This window comes from Corylus avellana, chromosome ca6 (genome assembly GCF_901000735.1).
Source record: "Corylus avellana chromosome ca6, CavTom2PMs-1.0".
Taxonomy (NCBI): domain Eukaryota; kingdom Viridiplantae; phylum Streptophyta; class Magnoliopsida; order Fagales; family Betulaceae; genus Corylus; species Corylus avellana.
The window spans coordinates 29,130,119-29,156,527 of record NC_081546.1 but is presented as its reverse complement, the minus strand read 5'-3'; the positions used below and the strand labels follow the sequence as shown (position 1 = coordinate 29,156,527).

General features: G+C 36.0%; 2 protein-coding genes across 2 annotated transcripts; both read right to left on the bottom strand.

The window, feature by feature from the left end:
- Positions 1 to 1,042: 1,042 nt before the first annotated feature.
- Positions 1,043 to 2,088, bottom strand: LOC132185570 (G-type lectin S-receptor-like serine/threonine-protein kinase At1g67520). Its single transcript, XM_059599331.1, has 3 exons — positions 1,909 to 2,088; positions 1,379 to 1,589; positions 1,043 to 1,284 (listed from the first exon to the last, which is right to left on the bottom strand). The coding sequence occupies exons 1-3, from the start codon at positions 2,086 to 2,088 to the stop codon at positions 1,043 to 1,045; spliced, it is 633 nt and encodes a 210-aa protein (XP_059455314.1).
- A 19,409-nt stretch (positions 2,089 to 21,497) lies between these two features.
- On the bottom strand, positions 21,498 to 22,539 carry LOC132185569 (putative cysteine-rich receptor-like protein kinase 12). Its single transcript, XM_059599330.1, has 4 exons — positions 22,524 to 22,539; positions 22,361 to 22,449; positions 21,831 to 22,041; positions 21,498 to 21,730 (listed from the first exon to the last, which is right to left on the bottom strand). The coding sequence occupies exons 1-4, from the start codon at positions 22,537 to 22,539 to the stop codon at positions 21,498 to 21,500; spliced, it is 549 nt and encodes a 182-aa protein (XP_059455313.1).
- Between the last annotated feature and the right edge of the window lie 3,870 nt (positions 22,540 to 26,409).

Below are 26,409 nucleotides of genomic sequence, written 5' to 3'. Positions count from 1 at the left end.
TTTATGGAACACATTGTACTGTTGTAGTTAATGTTTTTCCTTTAATATTTTTCCTAAACCAATCTCTTCTACACAATTTTTGGTGAAGCTCAATGTGTACTTGATTCTATTAATTCTTTTGCTTTATCACTTACATATATGAATCTTTCTGAAAACTAGTAACTTTTCAGAAAGATAAATGCTTATGATCATGTAAATGCTCTGCAATTTCCACAATTTGCTTAAGTTTCTTGCCTGTCCAGCCCAAAAATGTTGTTATTTCCTGCCTTATTCCAAGGATCCCAGGAAGATCTAATAAGCTTTCCGCAAAGTAATCCAAATTAAATGTCATTACAATGATACGAAAAACATGTAAATACCCTGTCTGAAACTATATTGCAGAAAGACCTCCATGCTTAATTATCGGGGTACAAATTGGGAGATTGTGGTATCATTAATAGAAAAATTTTCTAGCTGTAACTCAGATTTATTTTCCTCTTCTTCATTTCTTTTTGTAGAAAAATTTGGCACTTTTGGAATTGTCAGAGCTGCAATTTCACTTTTTAGCATTGAAGGAACCTCCAATATGGATGGCCTATCAGCTGCATTTTCCTGAACGCACAAAAGAGCTCTTTGCATGCATCTGATTAGTTTACATGATTAAAGTGTATCATCCAGAGATGGATCCATAAACTCCATGCCTTTGCCTGATTTCCACAGCTCATATGCCTGAGATAAATGAAACCATCATATATCAATCTTGCTGATCATCAGCAAACTTCAATTTGCAATTACACAAAACACAAAAAAGACAAAAGACAAAAGCATGATTAAACCAACTTACGTAATCTAGGAGGTTTAAATTTTCATTCGCACCATAACAACATGCGTTCCTCTTCCCACTTATGATGTGTAGATGTAGAACTCCAAAGCTATAAACGTCATATTTGGTAGAGTACAAACCTCGTTTAACAAATTCAAGAGGAACGTAACCACTGCATATATGCAATATTAATTATTTGACTGGAATGTTTAAATTACTAAACTTCAATCTTTAAATTACTTAATATGTTCCAACAATTCGGCCTGTATTTGCTTCATGTTCATCTTTCATGAAAATTTTAGCCATACCAAAATCTGAAATCTTAGGTTTCATTTCGATGTCAAGTAAAATGTTACAAGCTTTGAGGTCTCGATGAATGATTGTAAATCGTGAGTATTCTTGGAGATATAGAAGACCTTGAGTAATCCCTTCGATGATATCAACTCGTTTTCTCCAATCCAAAAGAGATTGTCTAGCAAGATCTGCATCAATAAGATCAAGAAAAAAATTGTTACATGTGTTCCTAAATATGATTCTTCAATTAATTAAGTATAAGCAAATTAAAAAGATTCTAACCAAAGAGGTAGAAGTCCAAGCTTTTGTTAGGCATGTACTCATAGATCAGCATTTGTTCATTCCTTTCAATGCAAAATCCCAAAACTCTCACAAGATTAACATGTTGTAGTTTTGCTGCGAGTGTAACTTCATTCTTGAACTCCTCAAATCCCTGTGTGGAAGCTTTTGAAAGTTTTTTAATTGCTATTTCCTCTCCGTTTGCTAGTATACCCTGCAACATACACACTCGTAGTCAATAGTCGTGGTAAGAAAATGTGCAGAAGAATTTTGTGGGGATCACGTGGCTGGAGGATGAAGAAGCCAGTTAGAATATTTCTTCCTTCTTTTGTAACTAGCTGAATACAAGTTGGATGATTGGCTAAGTGGTTTATCTTGTCACCTGATTTAGGATTAGTTTTGTTATTACAGTTATCTTAGGGTTAGAATTCTTCCCATTTTTTAGTATATTTTTGTAGTGATAGTAATTATGGACTAATTATACAAAGCCTAATTGTAATTAACCTATGACTAATTAAAAAAAGTTAATTTACCTTGTAAACGGGACCATAACCACCCTCTCCTAGCTTATTTTCAAATGCAAATTTGTTTGTAGGCTCATCAATATCAGCATAACTAAAGACTTGAAGATCAGGAACATTGCTATTGAACTTTCCAACAGCTGCTATGCTGTCTTTTTTCCCTTCTGCTTCTTTATCTGCTTCCACCGTCATATTTTAAAGCATCAAATTTTCTCTCTTTTTTTTTTTTTTTCTTTGTTAATTAAGCAGTAAATAATAAAAATCCTACCTATAATACAAAAGGTACAAGAGAAATTTTACCTTGTGCTTTTAGCTTCTCTTCCTTAATAATAACACATCACCGACACTAGGAGGAAGAAAATTGCAGCAGTACAATTGTAACCAAAACGATCACTAACAATCTCCATTTTTGGTGCTTATTGTTGTCAATCCCGTTATGAATCTCTTGAACTGAAGCTAAAATCATCATGCAAGAGATAGAAACATGTCATAAAAATAATGCTACATTACAATATTGTCAAGTAGTTTTAATTGTTAGTATTCGTAAAAATTGGATGATATGGTAATCTATTTAGGAGACTCATGTATATCTGCGATATATAAAAATATTGGATGGCGTGGTAATAAAAATTAACCCTTGTCATAAAAATAAAAAAAAAAATAAAAAAAAATAAAAAAGAAAAGAAAAGGAAACAAAGGTCTAATTTTTTATTACCACATCATCTAAATTTTATAGAAGTCGTACATGAGTCTATTAAATAAAATTACTCAAATAATATATGTTCTGAGATTAATGCAAAATAATAGCTAGCATGTTCTAATTACATGTTAATCTCATGTGTTTCTAGGATTAGCTTATACATCATACTACATATATATGGACATAAATTAGTGTATCGTATTTATTAAATCACTAGTTATCTCAAAAGCTTACGTTAATAGAAAGAAATGAATTTAATCATTCAATCAACATTTTTATTAACACTCCCCCTCAAGTATTAGTTGATGCCTAACTCGTAAAATATTTAATTGAAATGGAGGGTGAATTGATGGAATAAGGGTTTGAACTCATGAACTTTCGCCACTTATTCTAAAAATTTAAACTAATTATAAGAAAAGATAAATTTAATCATTTAATCAATACTTTAATGGTATGAGTGGACTTGGATCTTGAGCTATTGCATATAAGTTGCTGTTTTTTTTTTTTTTTTTTTTTTTTTCTTGCGGGAAATATTGATCTTATCATATATACTAAAAATAAAAGTCTTCTGAAGAAATAAATCAGGTTAAACATGTTTCATATATTCCTACCTGCAGCAAGAGAAAGCACCCAATTATTGTCATCGTTGGCGACATGCCAGACATAGTAACCGAGCAGGCTCATCTCCTTGTCGCATTCATGTTAAATCAATCCATGTCTCATTCATGTTAAATCAATCCATGTCTCATTCAAATGATACCATTTGCGTTTGAGAGTTACAAATTGTAATTTCTTTTCACTCTTGTCATTGGTTTGCCAGCATTGGTGTAACTTGTCGGTTGCTTTTAGTTATTGTATATGATGGCTCTAATCATTCAACTCTCGTAGGCAAAACCAAAGAAAGTCATCCATTTCTGTTCCAGCGATAAGTCAGACAGCCCAAAGTCATCATTTCATCGCAATTTCATTAGGGTATTCTTATCACGGATCTCATTTCAAATCTATGTTTTTCTTTAGGGGTCTTTATAATTATGATTCTTCATTCTTTTGTTAGTTTGCTGCATTCAAATCTATGTTTAGCGAAAGAAAAGATAATATATATAATAAACTTAAATCGGAATAAAGGAAATTGAGACGAATTTTATATGATTCAGTTTTTAATTTATATCCACATAATAAAACTTTAAGGACTACAGTTACTCTTATTAAATAGATAATTTTACAATACAAATAATTTAAATATATAGAAAAATATTTAAATTTGATTTGATTTGACTACAATATATGCTGAAATTACATCTCTCATAAAATCATATGATATCTAAGAATAGATTCTAACTTTTAGCTGTAATAATGCTTTATGTCTTGCTAATGGAAACCACGTACAAATGCAGTTTGAGATGCCCATCGTTCTATAAATTACAGTCCAATATTGCAGACTGTTCATGTGAAAATGCTATCTAAATTATTGAGATTCTTATAAATTTTTGGGAGCATATATAGTACTTGCCCCCTCCCACCCTATTAGGAGTGTACAAGCAATTGTGGTTATTGATAAAACTGCTAACCGCAATCGTCTAAGACGGTGGTTATTGGATTTTAATAATCACAACTGCTCCACTTAAGCGATTAGTGATTATTTTATAACTAAACTGGCGGTTAGCGGTTATTCAAACTAATAACTGATAGTTTTATAATTTTTTTATTTTATATATATATATGAGTTTTTTTAAGTGTTTTAGGCCTTTTTTTACCTATTTGTTGGGCTTATTTTAAATAGTTTTGGGTCAAAGTGTTCCAAAAAATAATAGATATGATGAAATCATATTTCTAACTCGTATTTAAAACAACACTGTAATACTAAAACGACGTCGTTTTAATGTTATATTTTTAATATAAATATATAATATATATTTATATTATGATATTATAACAGCCTATTAAAGCGGTTATAAGCAATTAACGGTTGCGGGAGGGTTATAACCGCTGGTTTATACACCCATACACCCAGCAACGTACATTCGCCCCAGCAGTAAACCAACTTGTCCAACAGTCTGGACACAGGACACAAATTTGCCGTTAAAACCATATATATGTCACGGCCGGGTATAAAACCATATGATATATCTATCAAGATCTACCCATAAAAACTGCAGCCTTCGTCAATATTCTTCGACGACAAAGGTGAAAATTTTCATCCAAAAAGTATTTAAAAGCAGATACACACAAACGTTTCATAAAAAAATTTAGAATGAGGTATTACAGTGTACGTATATGCTTATCAAAACCCTACTAATTTAATCGGCTTTTTCTTCCCATCTTTTGCACGTTGGAGAGAGTCTCTTTCTGATCCGGTGGAATGCAACTGCCATTAAGCTAAATTTTTCTTCAGTCAGTAAACTTCTAGGGCATGGCTTGCATGCGTCCTCTTCAACCAGATCATACAACGTGTCTAATAAATATGTATTATTATTATTTTTTGTCTTTAAATATATATTATTTTGAGACATGACCAATACCCAATTGTACCTTACAATTAATTAAATGCCCTGGCTAGCACCCAGCTACAGCTTTGTCCTATGGCCAATCTTTTCTATTTTCGTAGCTCTAGTTTTCAGAAATCATGACCAGATTCTCAGAATCCGTAGGGAAGGCTTATATAATAGACCTCGCGTAATGACATGTCGTGTCGAAATAATTAGCATAATTTAGTAATATACCTCCTGTGATACTGCATGCTTCTGCTTATTTTTCTTAATAATAATGACATTTACTAAGCATTAAAAAAATAAATAGAAGATTTTACATTTAGAGATCTTAATCCTAGCCTGTAGTGTGAGCCTGCCAGCCCATGTTGGAAATGGTTAGGGTTTGACAGAAGAGTAAAAAGATAAAACAAGAATAGAAGGTTAATTAGTATTAGGAAAACGTGCTGTTATAGGTAGAGATAGGATTGTGATAGCTTTGGTTGTTGGTGGAATCGATGAGTGGTGAAGAAATGAGTAATTTTGGGTGATTTGAGGGGTTTCAACACATCTTTCTGTTGTGTTCCAAGAGTTGTTGAGGGGTTTCAACACGTTTATGCTACAAATTTTTTTTATGTCCCCTTAAAACTGCTGTGTCAGCTAGTGAGTCAATAGTGCCGAGAATCACCACCACAATGAGCGAGAGCGACAGTACTAGTAGAAAGTATTTGCTACTCATTTTTGGTCTCTTGATTATGGTTGAAAACAACAACATTAATTCTTGGCCTTTTTACACAGAGCCTATTACGCATAATCAACTCGTGAAGTATGCTTTAAACATGCATGAACCTTTTTTCAAAAGGGATTACGTGAGGTATTAAAAAAAGTCATTAAAAAAGATGATGTTAGAATATTTAAACAATACTTTTTAATATGATTAAGGAAACTGTTGACATATTTAAAAAAGTCATTAAAAAAGATGATGTTAGAATATTTAAACAATACTTTTTTATATGATTAAGGAAAATGTTGACGTCATGTAGAACGGGGTGATAAGCGAAGTTAATTTTTCTTGTCATTTAAACATTTTATTACGCATTTTGCATCTTTGTTTTTCTATCTATCCTTTTTTTTTTTTTTTTTTTTTTTTGAGGAACTTTGTATTTCTATCTATATCTGTACCATGTAACCCTTTATATTATGGGAAAGTTGATACAAAGATTAATGATATGAGAAGATTACTTTTATTATTCAGCTCTTTTATTTGTTTTGGGACATGTTAGCTTGATTCTTCAAATTATCCTAAATTTTTTCGTTATAAGAGCTCATGAATAATAATAATCTTCTCGATCAAATCAATATTTTTAATTTTTTTTTTTAGTTCTCGTGTTAATTGAGATCTGAGCAGTTTAAGGGAATTGAATATTTGTATGCATCCCTAGCTTTGTCTGTACATGCTTACATATCAATACTCATTGTGTACTCTGCATTCTCCACGATATGCTTAAGTTGATGCTGTCGTGACCAAAACTGTAGCTCCTTTCCTGCCTTTCCAAAGGACCCAAATAATTTTAGAGTGCGTTGAAATTGCATTTGAAAAAAAAAAAAAAAAAAAAAAAACTGTAGTTATTTCCTGGATTTGACAGTGCATTCTCCGCGATATTCTCTCTTAAAGTGCATTTGCAAAAAATAAATAAAAATGCCAAAGGCAAATATGTATTTTTTAAAAATGCAACACAATTTCAAAGGTCGAAGTACAATTTAACCAAACGTTTAACAACGTTTCCGTATTTTTATTAACAATGTTTTGAAATCACTATTGTCCAAATTGCAATAAAACCCCTAAACCAAACAAACAAAAATAAGGTAATTCAACACCTCAAAGTGATCTCTATCCATATTTTGATTGAAAAATGATATTTAATTTGCAATTGCCATACAATTAGCTAGCTAGGATGATATAGTAGCGAAAACCAACAATTTTTTTTTTTTTTTAAAAAAAAAAAATTATATATAAGTCATTGCTATCCAAATGTTGATTTTTACAACAACGTGATCCCAAATATATACTCTTGTTTGAACTTTTCAAAAGCAACCAATATTAACCTTGATCCAACTATGTTGACTATTGACATATATTTAACCGGAGAGATCTAGAAGCTGTCAAAATTTAATTCCCACTTTGAGAAAATCAAAGAGGGACATCCTGTTATTCCTGTCATTAGTGACCCTATTCAACCCCTCAAGCCATACCACTAGAAAAAAAAAAAAAATTCTCTCTTTTTGTTCTACTAGTCTTAAGTGAATATTATTTATTAAAAAAAAAAAAATTGACCCTTATTTTTTTCACCTTATTTTTAGAAAATAATATCCCCATAAGACCATGATAATATAAGAAAACACGAGAAAACACATATCATCCTCCCAAAAAAAAAAAAAAAAAGAAAAGGAAAATACGTGAGACCTTAGTAATTACCCGGCGGTTCAACATGCCAAATCAGAAGGACCGGAGTAAGTTTGACCAACACATGGTGTCCAATAAGGCGCAAGAAATGGAGGGTTTTTTATTTTATTTTTTTTGTCCATTGGGTTTCAGCAATTGGCAATTAGTTATTTAAAGTTATAAATTGGCTGACAAGACGTTATAGTAAGGGGAAAAAAGAAACATCATTGTAACTACCTTCCATCTAAATTTTGGATGGAAACAAAATTTTGGTATATAGCAATTTTTAATGTTAAAATGGTCATGAAAAGGAAAAAAAAGAAGAAGTTTAAAGTGAGCAAAAAAACCTTTAAAGTGAGTTCAAAACCAGCCCCAAAAAAGTCCAAAAAAAGGCCCAAAAAAAGCGATTAGCCTAGGCGGTTAACTGCTAACCGGGTGGTTAAGTGCATAGCCAGTTAACCACTAACCAGTTAGTGGAGGCGGTTGCAGTTAGTGGTTTTAGCCATTGACCGCTAACCACAACCGCCTTTTTATCTCTATAACTCATTTGACCAATATTAATCATTCATTCCCTTCTCGGCCCCACTTTGAATAGAATATATATATATATATATATATATATATATATATATATATATTAGTCATTCATAAATCATACCAATTTATAGTTCTTGAAAATTGGGTGTCATCATTTATCATAAAATTATCAAAGTATAGCTCGACTTATTTTCATGATTTATTTAAAATCTCACATTTCTTTTAAGAATCAATGATAATATAATATACGCACAAAACTGGGTGTCATCTTTCATCATAAAATTATCAAAGTATAGCTCTACTTATTTTCATGATTTACTTAAAATGTCACATTTCTTTTAAAAATCAATGATAATATAATATATATGCACATGTATAGACACTAAAATACATTTAATTTAAAGTTTACAATTTATTTTAAATCTTGCATTTACGTGTATTGTTTTCGTGAAGAACGTATTAAATATTAGTTCTACTTACCTAAAGCTACCACCGCCACAACGATTTACCGTGCCTCAGTCGAGTCACTCACTCCTAAAAACAAAGTAATTAAATATCAATACTTAAAATATAAATACATATTCCTTAAACTATAAAATTCTTAAAGGTTAATTTCCCACTTTTGTCTTATTGTCTCTACTTTATTCCTTCCCATTCATTCCCCTTTTCACCCACATCCGTGAGTACTCCTTCATGGTTTGTTTTGTTTTTCTTTGCCTTTTAGTCCCTTCTTCTCTTATCACTCTCTCACGTGGCTTTCTTTCTCTTTCCTCGAGTTTTCTTTTTCTTTTCTTTCATGGAATGCGACTGGCAATGCCATGGAGCTAAACTTTGCAATTTTCCTAGCTAGGTCTAGTTTATTCTCAGAACCTCTAGTGGGGTAGGTTTAGAGCTCGCGTTCTGACATGTTGTGTCCACGTGGAAATAATTAGCATAAGATGATCTATATCTAACAATATCTAATTTATTATCAGTTTTTTTTTTTTTTTTGGAAATAATTAATGACATTTACGTAGCATTAAAAAAAAAAAAAAAAAGAGAATATTTTATATGCACAGATCTTAATCCAACACCAGCTAGCTGTAGTGTGAGCCAGCCAGCCTATGTTGGAAATGATAAAAGCAAGAAGAATAAAAAGAAAAAAAAACATGAATAGATGGTTAGTAGATAAAGAAAGGACTGTGATAACGTTGGGTTGTTCGTGGTTGATAATGTTTAAAGAACACGTCTTGATATGCGACTGAAACTATTCCAACCATTAAACTTTTCTACTTTAAATTTTGTAGAAGTCATCCCGCAAAATAAAAAATTCATGCTCTGACACCACTTGTTGTGCACGGAATTATAAATACAGGATCCTAAAGAAGTAGAAAAGTACAGAATAAAAAAATAGATTAATCACACATGACACCAAGATTTAAGTGGTTTGGCTTAATAAGCCTACATCTACTGGCAGAGATGATCTAGAGGAAATTCACTAACAAAAGATGGAGTACAAAGGTAACGGGAGAGAATCACTCAAAACCCAAAGCTCCAATACACTCAAATCTCACTCTCACACAAAAGAGAAAAATATAAAAGAGAGAAAAATTGACAAAGAAAACTCTCTTCTTCTCTAAGTGCCACAAGGCACAAGAAAGTGAGAAAACCCTAATGAGATATGTGGCTTCTAATTTTTCTCCCAAGTCACTATGTTGCAAAGCCTCTCATTTATAGTTAGCAAAGTTGGTTTACTTCTCCTAAAAGGAGAAGTATTGCAAATCCAAAACCAACTCAAAGAAGGAAAAAAGAAAGAGTAGGCTACAACTTCAAAAGGCCAAAACAAACAAGACAAAACTTGATGGGCCCCACACTCGTTATGCATGCGGTGATTTTAAATCCCCTAACCCTAGGGATGTTTTTCGAGCTCATGAGGAAAAGTGGGAGATATTCAAGTCAAAGCTAAGTAGCTCGGGGGGAAATAACTACTGTGTACACTATTAAGTTAAGTATGAAGCATAAGATGATGTCATACACCACAGACAGCACTACTACTGTACCGTTATTGAATCGCTTGTCTATAAAGATTGAACGAACAACATACGAAGATCCGTATCTTGGGTTAATCATTGCTTCACATCACTTCATCGATCCTCCCCCTCTTATTAACGAGATTGACCTACTCTGTCTTGCGACCATGTCTCTCTTAATCCAGTTTGCTTACCCATAGGACTTGAGATATTCAAGGCACCAAATAACATTAATATTTTTCCTGGTCTTTGTTATGGGATAAGTAGTGTGAGCTGTGTGAGTACCATTTATTCTGTAATAGGCTTTGATACCATGAAAAAATTTGTGGACCTATCTTGTCTAACCATATTTGAGTGATTAAATTTACATGTTGAGACAATTGATAATTTAACAATTATGCCTATTGTGTGAACAGGACATGTATAGCATAATCAAAATTGAATGTTAAATCAATCCATGTCTCATTCAAATGATACCATTTGCAGTTGAGAGTTACAATTTGTAATTTCTTTTCACTCTTCTCATTGGTTTGTCAGCATTGGTGTAACTTGTCGGTTGCTTTTAGTTATTGTATATGGTGGCTCTAATCATTCAACTCTCGTAGGCAAAACCAAAGAAAGTCATCCATTTAATTCTGTTCCAGCACAAGTCAGACAGCCCAAAGTCATCATTTCATCGCAATTTCATTAGGGTATTCTTATCACGGATCTCATTTCAAATCTATGTTTTTCTTTAGGGGTCTTTATAATTATGATTCTTCATTCTTTTGTTAATTTGCTGCATTCAAATCTATGTTTAGCGAAAGAAAAGATAATATAATAAACTTAAATCAGAATAAAGGAAATTGAGACGAATTTTATATGATTCAGTTTGTAATTTATATCCACATAATAAAACTCTAAGGACTACATTTACTCTTATTAAATAGATAATTTTACAATACAAATAATTAATTTGAATATATAAAAAAATATTTAAATCTGATTTGATTTGACTACAATATATGCTAAAATTACATCTCTCATAAAATCATATGATATCTAAGAATAGATTCTAACTTTTAGCTGTAATAATGCTTTATGTCTTGCTAATGGAAACCACGTACAAGTGCAGTTGGAGATGCCCATCGTTCTATAAATTACAGTCCAATATTGCAGACCGTTCATGTGAAAATGCTATATAAATTATTGAGATTCTTATAAATTTTTGGGAGCATAGTACTTGCCCCCTCCCACCCTATTAGGGGCGTAAAAGCGGTTGTGATTATTGGTAAAATTGTTAACCGCAATCGCCTAAGACGGTGGTTTTTGGATTTTAATAATCACAACTGCTCCACTTAAGCGATTAGTGATTATTTTATAATTAAACTCGCGGTTAGTGGTTATTCAAACTAATAACAAACGGTTTTTTTATTTTATTTTATTTATTTATTTATTTTAATTTTTTTTTATTTAAGTGTTTTGGGCCTTTTTTGCATATGTTTTGGGCTTATTTTATATAATTTTGGGTCAAAGTGTTCCAAAAAATAATAAATATGATGAAACCCTATTTCTAACTCATATTTAAAACAACGCCATAATACCAAAACGAGGTCGTTTTAATGTTATATATATATATATATATATATATAAGGTAGGAGGTTATTAACCGCTTTTTATAACTGCCTACTAAAACGGTTATAAGCAGTTAGTGGTTGCGGCACGCTTATAACCGTTTGATTTATACACCCATACACCCATACATCCGCCCCAGTCGTAAACCAGTTTGTCGAACAGTACTCTGGACACAGGACACAAATTTGTCGTTAAAACCATATATATGTCACGGGTATAAAACCATATGATATATCTATGGAGATCTACCCATAAAAACTGCAGCCTTCGTCAATATTCTTCGACGACAAAGGTGAAAATTTTCATCCAAAAAATATTAAAAAACAGATACACACGTTTCATCAGATAATTTAAAATGAGGTATTATAGTTTACGTATATGCATGATTATCAAAACCCTACTAATTTGATTGGCTTTTTCTTCCCATCTTTTGCACGTTGGAGAGTCTCTTTCTAAAAAACATATATTATTATTTTTATTATATATTATTATATATTAAAAAATATATATATTATCGTTTGATCGGCTTGCATGCGTCCTCTTCAACCAGATCATACAACGTGTCTAATAAGTATATATTATTATTTTTATTGTCTTTAAATATATATTATTTTGAGACATGACCAATACTCAATTGTACCTTACAATTAATCCTATTCCTATTGAGACATGACCAATACCCGGCCAAGGCCATGCAGGGGTGGAACCACCCCTGTATATCACAATGTTGGTAGGGAAAGGTTTATGGTAGCACTTGCTGTGTTCTAATTTTAAGCTTCATTTGCAAAGCTTAATGAATAAACTATATATTAATTTTAAAATACTACACTTTCAAAACTTTATCTCCAAATATTAGTTCTTAAATGACGTGTCATCATCTTATGAAATTTATTATTATGAAAAATGTGTCATCATTCTTCAAGATGGTGATACAGGGAACCAACTTTTTTTTTAAAAAAATGATAAATATAACATTTCTCATATATATATATATATATATATAAAGATTCGAAGGTGGTTTAGAAAAGAGATAAGGTGGAGACTGAAGACCAATGTTTTGGTCTTGTGAGTTTAAAGACAACCTAATGTACATTATGGATGTTGTGAGTGCACTTGTGAGTGTTGTGTCCCACATTGAGAATGTAACCGCTTTATCTCCCAATAAATGGTAATCAGAGCAATGGTTACCTTTCTCAGATGGGTGTTTGGACGCGTCAGTTAGAGTTCTGTCTCTATCTGCAACTCTTTATGTGAGACACTCTTAAAAATGTAAAAAGACTCACAAGTGAGACGAAGTTTGGTCAATGTGAAAAGACTCATAAGTGAGGGGGAGATTATTGTGAGTGTTGTGTCCCACATTGAGAATGTAAAAACTTCATAACCGCTTTATCTCCCAACAACAGAAAATCATGTTTTTACTTTTTTTATCATTTTTCCGTCTTTAATGTCAACAACAATCACATCTTTTTATTTTATTATTATTTTTATTTATTTCGTTTGTTATTTTTTTTAATAATTTTAATTAAATTTTGTTCAACTATTTTTTGCCTCCTATATGAACCAAAACCCTAACAACCCAGCAGGTAAGTCAGATAATACACTTAACACCCTGATGGTAGAAAGGTGAGAAAATAACGTGTCATGTGCGTACGTGTGGCGCCGGGGGGGGAGGGGGTGGTGTTTGTATACGCTTAACAAATTGACGATAAAGTGAGAGTGATATACTTAACACCTCAATAAACCATCTCAATAACATTTGATAAACAAACGTTTTTGAAAATCATGCAGTGTGAATATTGCTGCTTTCCAAGCATAGAAAAAAGAATTTTTGAATGGGAATGGGGCTCTCACCTTTTGAAAAACTAATTAAGCCCATGATATTATACTTGTTGAACCATGAATTCACATGTCCACATATAAAATTGTGAAAATTTTACAGATGTTACCAAAAAAGGCAGTCGAATAGGCGTGTCTTAGCTAGAGCTCGCGTGATGACATGTCGTGTCGAAATAATTAGCATAATTTAGTAATATACCTCCTGTGGTACTGCATGCTTCTGCTTATTTTTCGTAATAATAATGATATTTACTAAGCATTAAAAAAATAATTAGAAGATTTTATATTCAGAGATCTTAATCCTAGCCTGTAGTGTGAGGCGCTAGCCCATGTTGGAAATGGTTAGGGTTTGACAGAAGAGTAAAAAGATAAAATAAGAATATAAGGTTAATTAGTATTAGGAAAACGTGCTGTTAAAGGTAGAGATAGGATTATGATAGCTTTGGTTGTTGGTGCGTGGTTGATTGGGTTTGTATATCACAATATTATGTTGGTGGGGACAGGATTAGGACCATTAAACAGAATACTGCTCTAATAAACAAAATCTTAGAGAACGACTAAACAGAATCAAAACTCCAAAAAAAAAAAAAAAAAACTTTCTTTCCCTAAATCAATATTTCACGGATCATACTTTTTTTTTTTTTTTTTTGCATATCTAACTGTGTACGTATTTGGTGTCACCCCATTTGAAATCTTGATTTATGTGACACCATGTACGTTTAAATGAAATTGACATAGTCTATTTCATTTTCCATATTTTTATTTTACAAATTTAAAATCATTGAAATTCAGCAGTAGCGTTGGCTAAGGAGGGATACTCGTCCTCTTAGTACCATTGAAAACTTTCCATATTGGGCCTAGATAAGATCATATGGTATATGGTATATGGTGTAGCTGCGCCATTACAGGTGTGGATGTGTGAAGATATTTCTATATATGCTAAAGTTACCGTTGAAGGCATTAATGCTACTATGGACGTGCAGACCTGCTACAAGAAAAGATATTTCCCTTTGTATTATGAACTTTCCTATACGATCCAGTGTTACCGTTGCATTGTCGAAGAGTTTCCTTTATGGAACACATTGTACCGTTGTAGTTAATGTTTTTCCTTTTATATTTTTCCTGAACCAATCTCTTCTACATAATTTTTGGTGGGGAGACTTTTCTTCCTTTCTCACTTCTTTTTCTTGGAGACTCTGATTTGATAATAGTGGGTAGGTAAGATATATGTATCTAGTAATTGGCATTCTAAAAAAGTGCCAAGGTTCTCTAAGGGCCATGCCTGAAAGACAACCAGAGGCGAGAAAAGTTTCTGCCGACGAACGGACGAGGAGTGATAAGTTGGGTTACTAACGGCATTGTAGTGGGAAGGAAGACAAGCAAAAGGGCTATCTGCATGGCGAACAATCCAGTACGCACAGTGGGAGAACAGATAGGCATTGATATCACTGAAGGAGACATCGGAGTGGTTCGGAACAGGGGTGTGAAATGTTTGGTGGGGCGAGTGTGGACTGATAGGATGATCAACAAAGAAGCCTTTCGGAAGGCCATATCACGATTATGGCGTACCACGAAGCAGATCTCCTTCAAAGAAATTCAAAACAATCTATGGATTTTCGAATTCTCTGATGAGGAGGAAAAGAAGAGAGTCATGGAGGGTCGCCCTTGGGCCTACGAACGTCAGATTATGATCTTAAACGAACTAGAAGGGCATGTCCAACCCTCACAGTTGGATTTCACTCATACGCCGGTCTGGATCCAAATCCATGATATGCCACTGCATTGCATGTCTCGAGCTGTGGGTGCCAAGATTGGAGAGACTTTGGGGGTCCTTGAAGAAGTGGATGCGGAAGCCGATGGAGTAGGCTGGGGAAGATTTTTGAGGATACGTGTTCGTATTGACATTACAAAACCACTTGAACGGGGCAGAGAATTGATCATCGGAGGGAAATCAGTGTGGGTAAACTTCAAATACGAAAACCTCCCACTTTTCTGTTTCCATTGTGGTCGTATTGTACATGAAGCAATGGGCTGTCCCGTCAAAAAACCCAGGCGCCTACACGGTGAAGAAGGAGCAGGGGATTGGGGGGTATCCTTGCGAGCTGACGATCCACGACGGAAGCTGGAAGGCCGACCCAAAAAAACTGGAGGCGAGGGACTTTTTTCATCATGGCGACGGGAACAGTCACCGGACGGCGAGAAGCGGCGCCTAAGCTCCCCTGAGATGGAAAGAAGCGCCTCAGAAGGTAACCCTAGCAATTCAAGACATCTTGATAAGGAAGGTAATCTTTTTTACTTTTCTAGCCAAATCAGAAACGGGGGAAAACTTTCGCCTGGAATCAAGGAATCAAACAGCTCCAAGGAAATTGTAGACGTAACGGCAGATTCGTTTCCTAATAAAACCCACCCACCAAGTGTGGAGGGACTTTTTGAAGTCAGAATGGAGGAAAGAGATATTAGTGCGTTCCCATCCAAGTCAGCAAAAAAATTTAAGCTGCTGCACCATGGGCCGATTGAGAATAGCCCACCCTCGTCTCTGAGGAGAGCGAAAAATATCGCAAGAAAGGGGAGTGGGCTCACATGCATACCACAGGGGGCCGAAGGGAAGATGAGGACTGAGGAGCGGAAAATGGATCTTTCCATGAAGGGAAACCTTTCTCAAAAAGAAGGGGAGTACGGCTATAAGAGGAAAAGGGATAACAATCACACTTTGGAGCAGACATGGGCCCGAAAGGAGATTGACACAAGATTGGGGAAGGAAAGGTTGGGAAATGGCCAGATAGAGGGGCCATCTCTATGCACAGTGGACAGTGAAACGGCGGTGGCTGCGGCGCAGCCCCGCCAACAACCATGATTCTACTTAGTTGGAATTGCCGGGGGCTTGGGAACCCCCGCGCAATTCGTGACCTTTGCCTCTTGGTGAAGGAAAAGAGACCCGACATTTTGTTTCTCATTGAGACAAAATGTTTTAAAACGAAGATGGATCGAATAAGGACTAAGTTGGGGCTGCCTGGAATGTTTCTAGTGGATCCGGTGGGTCGTAGTGGGGGACTGGCTTTGTTGTGGAGAGAAGGGGTAGAAGTTACCATCGAAAACTACTCTAGACGGCACATAAATGCATCGATTTATTCCCAAACTGCAAAAAGAACATGGAAACTCACCGGCTTTTATGGACACCCGAATCCCACCAGGCGACATGAAGCATGGAGCCTTCTAAAGCACCTACGAAATTTCCCACCGACACCATGGCTTTGCTTGGGAGACTTCAATGAAATCCTTGACAATTCTGAAAAGTGGGGAGCAGCAAACCGTCGAGAAAGTCAGATGGCAATTTTTCGGGAAACCTTGGAAGCTTGCCAACTTTCTGACTTGGGTTATATTGGCCCAAAGTTTACCTGGACAAATGGGCGTGACAGTGAAGATTTTACAAAAGAAAGGCTGGACAGGGCCTTGGGGAACCTGGAGTGGTGTACGTTGTTTCGGCAATGTGAAGTATACATTTTGGAGGCTAGGTCCTCTGACCACAAACCCATGTTGGTCAAGCTGGAAGAGGATAGAAGAATAAAACAAAATAAAATGGCTTTCCGGTTTGAAGCTAATTGGGTCCTAGAGGAGGACTACCAGCAGGTGGTAAGTGAAGCATGGGGGCGTTGGGGTCTTAGGCACAATGAAGAGAGCGCACAAGAGAGCAGCATGTCAAACATCTGCAACAAATTGCAGCAATGTGCAGTAGATTTAAAAAGGTGGAGTCGGCATAAGAATGGGAACATGGAGCTCACTGTGCGGGAACTTTCTGACCACCTGAAATCACTTCAAGAAGATGAGTCACCTCATAACTTGGAGGAAATCAGGAGGTTGCAGAAAGAGATTGATACCATTCTGGAGAAAGAGGACATAAAATGGAAACAACGTGCCAAACTCAATTGGTATACGTTTGGGGATCGCAACACCCCTTATTTCCACGCTTGGGCCACTCACCGAAGAAACACAAATCGGATTGGTGCCATTTGTGATGCCTCTGGAGCTGAACGTACTGGACAAGAAAATATTTCAAAAGCTTTCACTCAATATTTTGCAGACCTGTTTTCTACGGGTGGAACCAGGGGGGTGGAAGCTTGTTTGGCAGACTTGCAACCACGTGTCACTGCCGAAATGAATATATTTCTGACCAAGGAGTATACTGAGATGGAGGTGAAGGAAGCACTAAACCATATGGCTCCAATGAAGTCCCCAGGGCCCGACGGCTTCGTAGCAAGTTTTTTCCAAAACTCTTGGGACACGGTTGGTACAGAGGTATGCCGGGCAGTCCTTGGTTTTTTAAATTACAATTCTTTCGATCCTGTAATTAATAAAACCTATATCGCCCTGATTCCAAAAAAGAAGAAACCAACTAGTGTCACAGATTACAGACCGATTAGCCTCTGCAATGTTTTTTACAAACTTATTGCAAAAACGTTAGCTAATAGACTCAAGAAGGTGCTGGATTGTATTATCTCCCCATATCAAAGTGCCTTTATCCCTGGAAGGCTTATCTCAGATAATATCCTTGTGGCCTTTGAGGCTCTCCATACGATGAATGGAAGATTAAAAGGAAAAAAGGGTTTTATGGCCTTAAAGCTCGACATGAGCAAGGCTTATGACAGGGTGGAGTGGAATTTTTTGGAGTCTATTATGTCTAAATTGGGCTTTGACAATAGGTGGATACAACTGATCATGAAATGTATTTCTACAGTTACTTACTCAGTTTTGGTGAACGGGAGGCCTCATGACACCATCACCCCATCTAGGGGTATTAGACAGGGTGACCCCTTGTCTCCTTATTTGTTTATTTTATGTGCAGAAGGACTGAGTTCTCTTTTGAACAGTGCTGAGCAAAGGGGGGACATCACAGGCCTTGCTATTTCAAAACGGGGAACGAGGCTAAGTCATCTCTTTTTTGCAGATGATAGTTTGCTCTTCTGTAGGGCAAACCTGGCTGAATGGAACAAAATTCAGGAGGTGTTGAAAATGTACGAACAAGCTTCTGGACAACAACTTAACAGGGATAAGACCTCCATTTTTTTCAGCAAAAACACCGATCCAGAGACGCGGTCCCACCTTTTGGAAGTGGCTGGAGTGACCTCCACACAATGCTATGAGAAGTATTTGGGCCTTCCGGCCCTTGTTGGAAGGAACCGAACTAGAGCCTTCCAAAATATACAAAGCCGGATTTGGGATCGACTTCAAGGTTGGAAGGAGAAATTCCTGTCTCAGGCGGGCAAAGAAGTCCTTCTCAAAGCGGTCATCCAAGCGATCCCCACTTACACAATGAGTATCTTTCAACTCCCCAAATCTTTGTGTCGTCGAATTAATTCTATGATGCGGAGATTTTGGTGGGGCCATAAGGAAAACTTGTCACGGGTTGCATGGATGAGTTGGGACAGTATGAGCAAAGCAAAAACTGTTGGGGGCTTGGGTTTTCGAGATATCGAAATTTTTAACCTTGCACTTTTGGCAAAACAGGGGTGGCGTATACTCCAGCAGCCGGATTCACTAGTTGGTTGAATTTTCAGAGAAAAATACTTTCGAGATAGCTCCTTCCTGCATTCGTCATTGGGCCACAACCCCTCTTTCGCCTGGCGCAGTATCTGGAAAGCAAAGGGACTCCTTGCTGAGGGGCTCTTGTGGAGGGTAGGAGATGGTGGCTCTATCAGGATATGGGAGGATAGATGGGTCCAGTCGAAGCTGAGTCACAATTTGCAAAGGCCTGCAGGGGTGTGTAATGAGGAACGGGTGAGTAGTTTGATTGATCAGGACAGCAGGTGGTGGAATGTTCCAAAATTGCAAGAGCTTTTCTCCGAATTGCAGGTGCAAACTATTTGCAAAATCCCAATTTGCCCGGGAAGACAAGCCGACCAACTTGTGTGGGAGGGAACAAAGAATGGGGTGTACTCTGTTCGAAGTGGTTATCATATGGCAAAGGTGGCAAGGGAGAGGGATATAGGTTCATGCTCGGATTCATGGTCCACCAAGGAGTTATGGAAGCAAATATGGCAGGCAAAGGGACCTCCAGCTCTTCAGATGTTTTTGTGGAAAGCATGCCAAAATGCTTTGCCAACAAAAGCAAATCTAAAATGGCGCCATATTGTATCCGACTCCCTCTGTTCCTTATGTGGCTTACACGACGAGACAGTGGGACACCTCCTTTGGCATTGTCAATCAGCCAGAGATGTTTGGCTTGAGGGCCCAAAGGCATTGCACAAATGCAGCAGTAATGACACCAGTTTCAAGGAAATATTTCTGCTGCTTATGGAAAAGTTGGATGATGTCACTTTTCAACTCTTCACCACAGTAGCACGCTTGCTCTGGTTCAGAAGAAATCACGTTGTTCATGGTGGGGAGATGTGGTCACCGGCATCCATCATGAAACAAGCGAAGGAGCAAATAGCGAGTTACGAGAGAACCAGGGTATCACGGAGCCAAGGCCAAGTTTCCACTGCTGCAGCAGAGCGTCCTATGGTGACACGATGGGAAAAACCTCCAGAGTTCTTTATAAAAGCAAATTGGGACGCGGCAATTTCTAAGGAGGAAAGCTTTACAGGAGTGGGCGTCATTCTTCGGGACCACATGGGTGCTGTCTTAGCCTCCTTCTGCACATTCAAACCCACGGCCATGGAACCTGCAGATGCGGAGGCGATGGCTGCCTGGTATGCTACGGAGATTAGTAAAAAGATGGAGGTGAGGTCTCTTATACTTGAAGGTGATGCGAAGGAAATTACGCAAGCTCTGCAACGCGATACTCTGTGGCATGGGAGTTATTGCATGCTAATTGAGGAGGCCAGGAGAAATTTGCAACAACACAGAGAGTGGCATGTTAGACATGTGGGCAGACAAGCAAATGACACGGCTCACACTTTAGCTAAGGTGGCAATTTCAACAAAGGAGGAGATGTTGTGGAACAGGGGGTATCCTGACTGTATCCATGTAAAAGTCCTTGCCGAGCAAGGTTCCTCTTAATAAATGAATTGAGTTCATTATCAAAAAAAAAAAAAAAAAAAAAAAAAAAATTTTGGTGAAACTCAATGTGTACTAGATTCTATTAATTCTTTTGCTTTATCACTTACATATATGAATCTTTCTGAAAACTAGTAACTGTTCAGAAAGATAAATGCTTATGATCATGTAAATGCTCTGCAATTTCCACAATTTGCTTAAGTTTATTGCCTGTCGAGCCCAAAAATGTTGTTATTTCCTGCCTTCCAAGGATCCCAGGAAGATCTATTATAATAAGCTTTCCGCAAAGTAATCCAAATTAAATGTCATTACAATGATTCGAAAGACATGTAAATACCCTGTCTGAAACTATATTGCAGAAAGACCTCCATGCTTAATTATCGAGATTGTGGTATCATTAATAGAAAAAATTTCTAGCGGTAACTCAGATTTATTTTCCTCTTCTTCATTTCTTTTTGTAGAAAAAGCTGGCACTTTCGGAATTGTCAGAGCTGCAATTTCACTTTTTAGCATTCAAGAAACCTCCAATTAATATGGATGGCCTATCGGCTGCATTTTCCCGAACGCATAAAAGAGCTATTTGCATGCATCTGATTAGTTTACATGATGATGAAAGTGTATCATCCAGAGATGGATCCATAAACTCCATGCCTTTGCCTGATTTCCACAGCTCATATGCCTGAGATAAATGAAACCATCATATATCAATCTTGCTGATCATCAGCAAACTTCAATTCGCAATTACACAAAACACAAAAAAGGACAAAAGACAAAAAGCATGATTAAACCAACTGACGTAATCTAGGAGGTTTAAATTTTCATTCGCACCATAACAACATGCATTCCTCTTCCCACTTATGATGTGTAGATGTAGAACTCCAAAGCTATAAACGTCATATTTGGTAGAGTACGAACCTCGTTTAACAAATTCAGGAGGAACCACTGCATCTATGCAATATTAATTATTTGACTGGAATGTTTAAATTACTACTTCAAGCTTTAAATTACTTAACATGTTCCAACAATTCGGCCTGTATTTGCTTCATGTTAATTTTAGCCATACCAAAATCTGAAATCTTAGGTTTCATTTCGATGTCAAGTAAAATGTTGCAAGCTTTGAGGTCTCGGTGAATGATTGTAAATCGTGAGTATTCTTGGAGATATAGATGACCTTGAGTAATCCCTTCGATGATATCAACTCGTTTTCTCCAATCCAAACGAGATTGTCTAGCAAGATCTGCATCAATAAGATCATCAAGAAAAAATTGTTACATGCATGTGTTCCTAAATATGATTCTTCAATTAACTAAGTATAAGCAAATTAAAAAGATTCTAACCAAAGAGGTAGAAGTCCAAGCTTTTGTTAGGCATGTGCTCATAGGTCAGCATTTGTTCATTCCTTTCAATGCAAAATCCCAAAACTCTCACAAGATTAACATGTTGCAGTTTTGCTGCGAGTGTAACTTCATTCTTGAACTCCTCAAATCCCCGTGTGGAAGCTTTTGAATGTTTTTTAACTGCTATTTCCTCTCCGTTTGCTAGTATACCCTGCAACATACACACTCGTAGTCAATACTCGTGGTAAGAAAATGTGCAGAAGAATTTTGTGGGGATCACATGGCTGGAGGATGAAGAAGCCAGTCAGAATATTTCTTCCTTCTTTTGTAACTAGCTGAATACGAGTTGGATGATTGGCTAAGTGGTTTATCTTGTCACCTGATTTACGATTAGTTTTGTTATTACAGTTATCTTAGGGTTAGAATTCTTCCCATTTTTTAGTATATTTTTGTAGTGATAGTAATTATGAACTAATTATACAAAGCCTAATTGTAATTAACCTATGACTAATTAAAAAAAGTTAATTTACCTTGTAAACGGGACCATAACCACCCTCTCCTAGCTTATTTTCAAATGCAAATTTGTTTGTAGCCTCATCAATATCAGCATAACTAAAGACTTGAAGATCAGGAACATTGCTATTGAACTTTCCAACAGCTGCTATGTTGTCTTTTTTCCTTCTGCTTCTTTACCTGCTTCCACCGTCATATTTTAAAGCATCAAATTTTCTCTCTTGTTTTTATTCTTTGTTAAATAAGCAGTAAATAATAAAAATCCTACCTATAATACAAAAGGTACAAGAGAAATATTTTCTCTTCCTTAAATAACACATCACCGACACTAGGAGGAAGAAAATTGCAGCAGTACTTGTAACCAAAACGATCATTAACAATCTCCATTTTTGGTGCTTATTGTTGTCAATCCCGTTATGATCAAACCCCTTGAACTGAAGCTAAAATCATTATGCAAGAGATAGAAACATGTCAAAAAAATAATGCTACATTACAATATTGTCAAGTAGTTTTAATTGTCGAGCCCTCAAAGCTAGCAACATTTTACTTGGCAACAAAATGAAGCCTAAGATATTAGATTTTGGTATTGCAGATAAGTTGCTGTTTTTTTTCTTTTTTTCCTTGCGGGAAATATTGATCTTATCATATATACTAAAAATAAAAGTCTTCTGGTCGAAGAGATAAATCAGGATAAACAGATATAGGATCGGCAATAAACAGAGCTGGCCCAATGTATTTTGGGACCTTAGGCGAAACTTTGAAATAGGGCCTTATTTTGTTTTAAGTAAAAAAAAAATTTTAAAAAAATTTATTTTAATATTATTATTATATTTTATTTAAAAATCATTCTTCTCGCTTTTTGGGATGCAAAATTACTGATTAAGTTTTTATAAACAAGATTTTCTAACATCATTTTTTCAATTCATAATATGGCTAATCCATTTTATTTCTCTTGTAACATTGTTGATTTGAGGTAGGATTTTGTCAATTTTAATTTTGAAAAACTTCTTTCTACAGAAACAATTGTGATAGGTATTGTTAATAAAATTCTATAAGCGATACATGCATTTGGAAAAGAATCAAGTCTTTTTATATAATTTAATATATCAATTGGAGCAATTTCTTGCATCAATATTTTTCCATTGGCTTGGGTCATAAATATTTATAACAATAGAGTTAGATATATCTTCTAATTCTTTTGACGAATTTCTTGTTCATTTATAAGTTTTCCACCTAAATTATCTGTTAAGCTAACTGATGATCCTACTGTTATCACAGCAGATGAAGTTCCAGCAACACATTGCGATCGATCGCAGCCTTCAGAGTATCGAGCACAAGATCGATCGCAGTATCCGAGAGATTTATCATCTGAGAGCACCCGAGTGCGATCGAGCGCAGGTACTAGTGCGATCGAGCGCAGTCTCAGTAGCGATCCAGCATCATAAGACTTCTATTCCTTCTCAACCTTTCTTCTATCTTTAAATACAAACATAATATCATCTGTTTGTATTATATCTCTTCTCTGGTAATTATTTCTAATTAGATTTCTTTAGTATATTAAGTCTTTTATTGTAAATAGTTTTCTTAGATAGTTATCTTATCACTCTTATCTTGATAAGATTAAAGTTTGATTGTAATTGTAACTCTTTCATTATTTAAGCTCAATGAGAAGGTTGATGAGATTATTCCGCCAAATTCTATTTCTCTGAGAAATCTTTTTTGGTATCAAAGCTATTGTAGGCACACGTCCCAAATTTCTTTCTCTTCTTCTTCTTACCTTTACTATACACCAATCTGTCTTTTAATGGCATCTTCTTCTGCATCAAGCTTCTCTCCACCTACACTTTCCCAATTCAATGGAAAGCTTGAAGGTCCAAACTACCTGGATTGTACCACACAATTTCTTCCCATCCTGCGCACCCATGATTTGTTAGGCATAGTTGATGGATTTGAACCATACCCTCCCAAACTGATCACAGATGACAAAGGTGTGGAAACTCTTAATCCAGAATTTACCACCTGGAACAAAAAGGATCAATGTTTCCTCAGTTGGATCAATTTGACACTCTTTGAGAAAGTTCTGTCCACAGTTTATGGACTTAATACTTCCAAACAAGTCTGGTCCACTTTAGCAACAAAGTTTGCTAATGATTCTAGGTCTCGAATTGCCAATCTCAAAAGACAATTGCTGAGTCTCCATCAAGGCTCCTTGACCTGTTCAGAATATATTCAATCAGCCAAGGTATGGTCTGACCAATTAGCTGCAGTAGGGAAACATGTTCCCGATGAGGACCTGATCTCTTTTCTCCTCAATGGCCTCAATCCTTCCTTCAACACTTTTGTCACTATTGTCTCTCTTCTAACTAGAGAGAAACAACTCTCACTGGATGATTTTCAAGAGGAGCTTGTCAATCATGAAACACTACTGAATCAGCAGCTAGCATCATCAGTAGACACCTCAACCTTTGCCTTGTTTACTAAAAAACGAGGACAAAAATCCTTCAGAGGCTGTGGACAATACCCTGCCAAGTTTCCAGCAAGAAACTTCAGCCCCAGACCACCTTCTCCTGTTGCTGGAAATTTCAGCCCTAGACCATCTCCTCCTGCGGCCAGGTTCTTCAACAACAACAATTCCAATGCAGCATCAAGGTACAACACTTATCTTGCTCCAAGGTACAATACCTTTACTGGGCTACTACCACTACCAAACTCAGGCCAGACATCTCTCAATTCTGCTCCTCGAGTTCCATGCCAAATATGTGGGAAGGTAAACCACTAAGCCTTGGATTGCTACCATAGGATGGACTATTCCTTCCAAGGGAGACATCCACCTCATCAACTCGCTGCAATGGTGACCTAATCCAACACTACCTATGAAGATCCACAGTGGTATGCAGACAGTGCAACCAATGTACACATCACTCAAGACTTAGAGAACCTTCACATCCAGCAACCCTTCCAAGACAACGAAACTGTTGCTGTGGGGAATGGAGCAGCTCTTGCTATAGCCAATTCTGGTTCTACAACTTTTCAATCTTCTACCTCTACTTTTAAACTTAATAATGTCTTGCATTATCCACAATCTGCTGCAAACCTTGTTTCCATTCAAAGATTTTGTCATGATAATGATTGTTTCTTTGATTTAACATCCTCTAATTTCTATATCATTGATTTTCAGACCAAAACAATCCTACTGGAAGGGAAGAGTGAGAATGGCATGTATCCTAGCCTCTACGATTCTGCAAGAAGTCTCACATGGGCAGCAAGTCTTTTATAGCTTTGTTAGGAATAAAAACCTCTTCTTTAATATGGCACTTTAGGTTAGGCCATCCTGTTAATGATGTAGTTACTCGAATTGTTAGAGATAACAATCTCCCTGTTTTATTTTCAAATTCTGTTTCAGTTTCAAATATCAATAAAAGTATCTTTGTGAGTCATGTCAATTGGGCAAAAGTAAGAAACAACCTTTCTCTACTTCTAACAGTGTATCTTTGTCCCCTCTACAACTCATTCACACTGATATATGGACTTTTCCAGTAATGTCAATCACTGGTTATAAATACTACATTGTCTTTATAGATGATTACTCAAGGTTTACATGGATTTATCCCTTACACACCAAGTCTGAAACCTATGACACATTTCTGAAATTCAAAATGCTTGTGGAAAACCAATTCTCCACAACAATTAAAGAACTCCAATTTGATGGAGGAGGTGAATATACCTCTCTTCAATTCCAATCTTTTCTCAAAACCAATGGCATTGTCCATAGAAAAAGCTATCCATACACTTCTCCTCAAAATGGCCTTGCAGAAAGAAAACTAAGACATATCCTTGAAACTGGATTAACATTGTTAGCTCACTCTCATCTCTCCAATAGTTATTGGGTAGATTCTTTCCTCGCTGCTGTATACATCATAAACAGATTGCCTACACCTGTTCTCCAAAACATGTCTCCATACTCTAAACCTTACACCAAAACCCCTGACTACCAAAAACTTAGAGTTTTTGGATGCTTGTGCTATCCTCTCTTGCGGCCTTACAATTCTCACAAACTAGATTATAG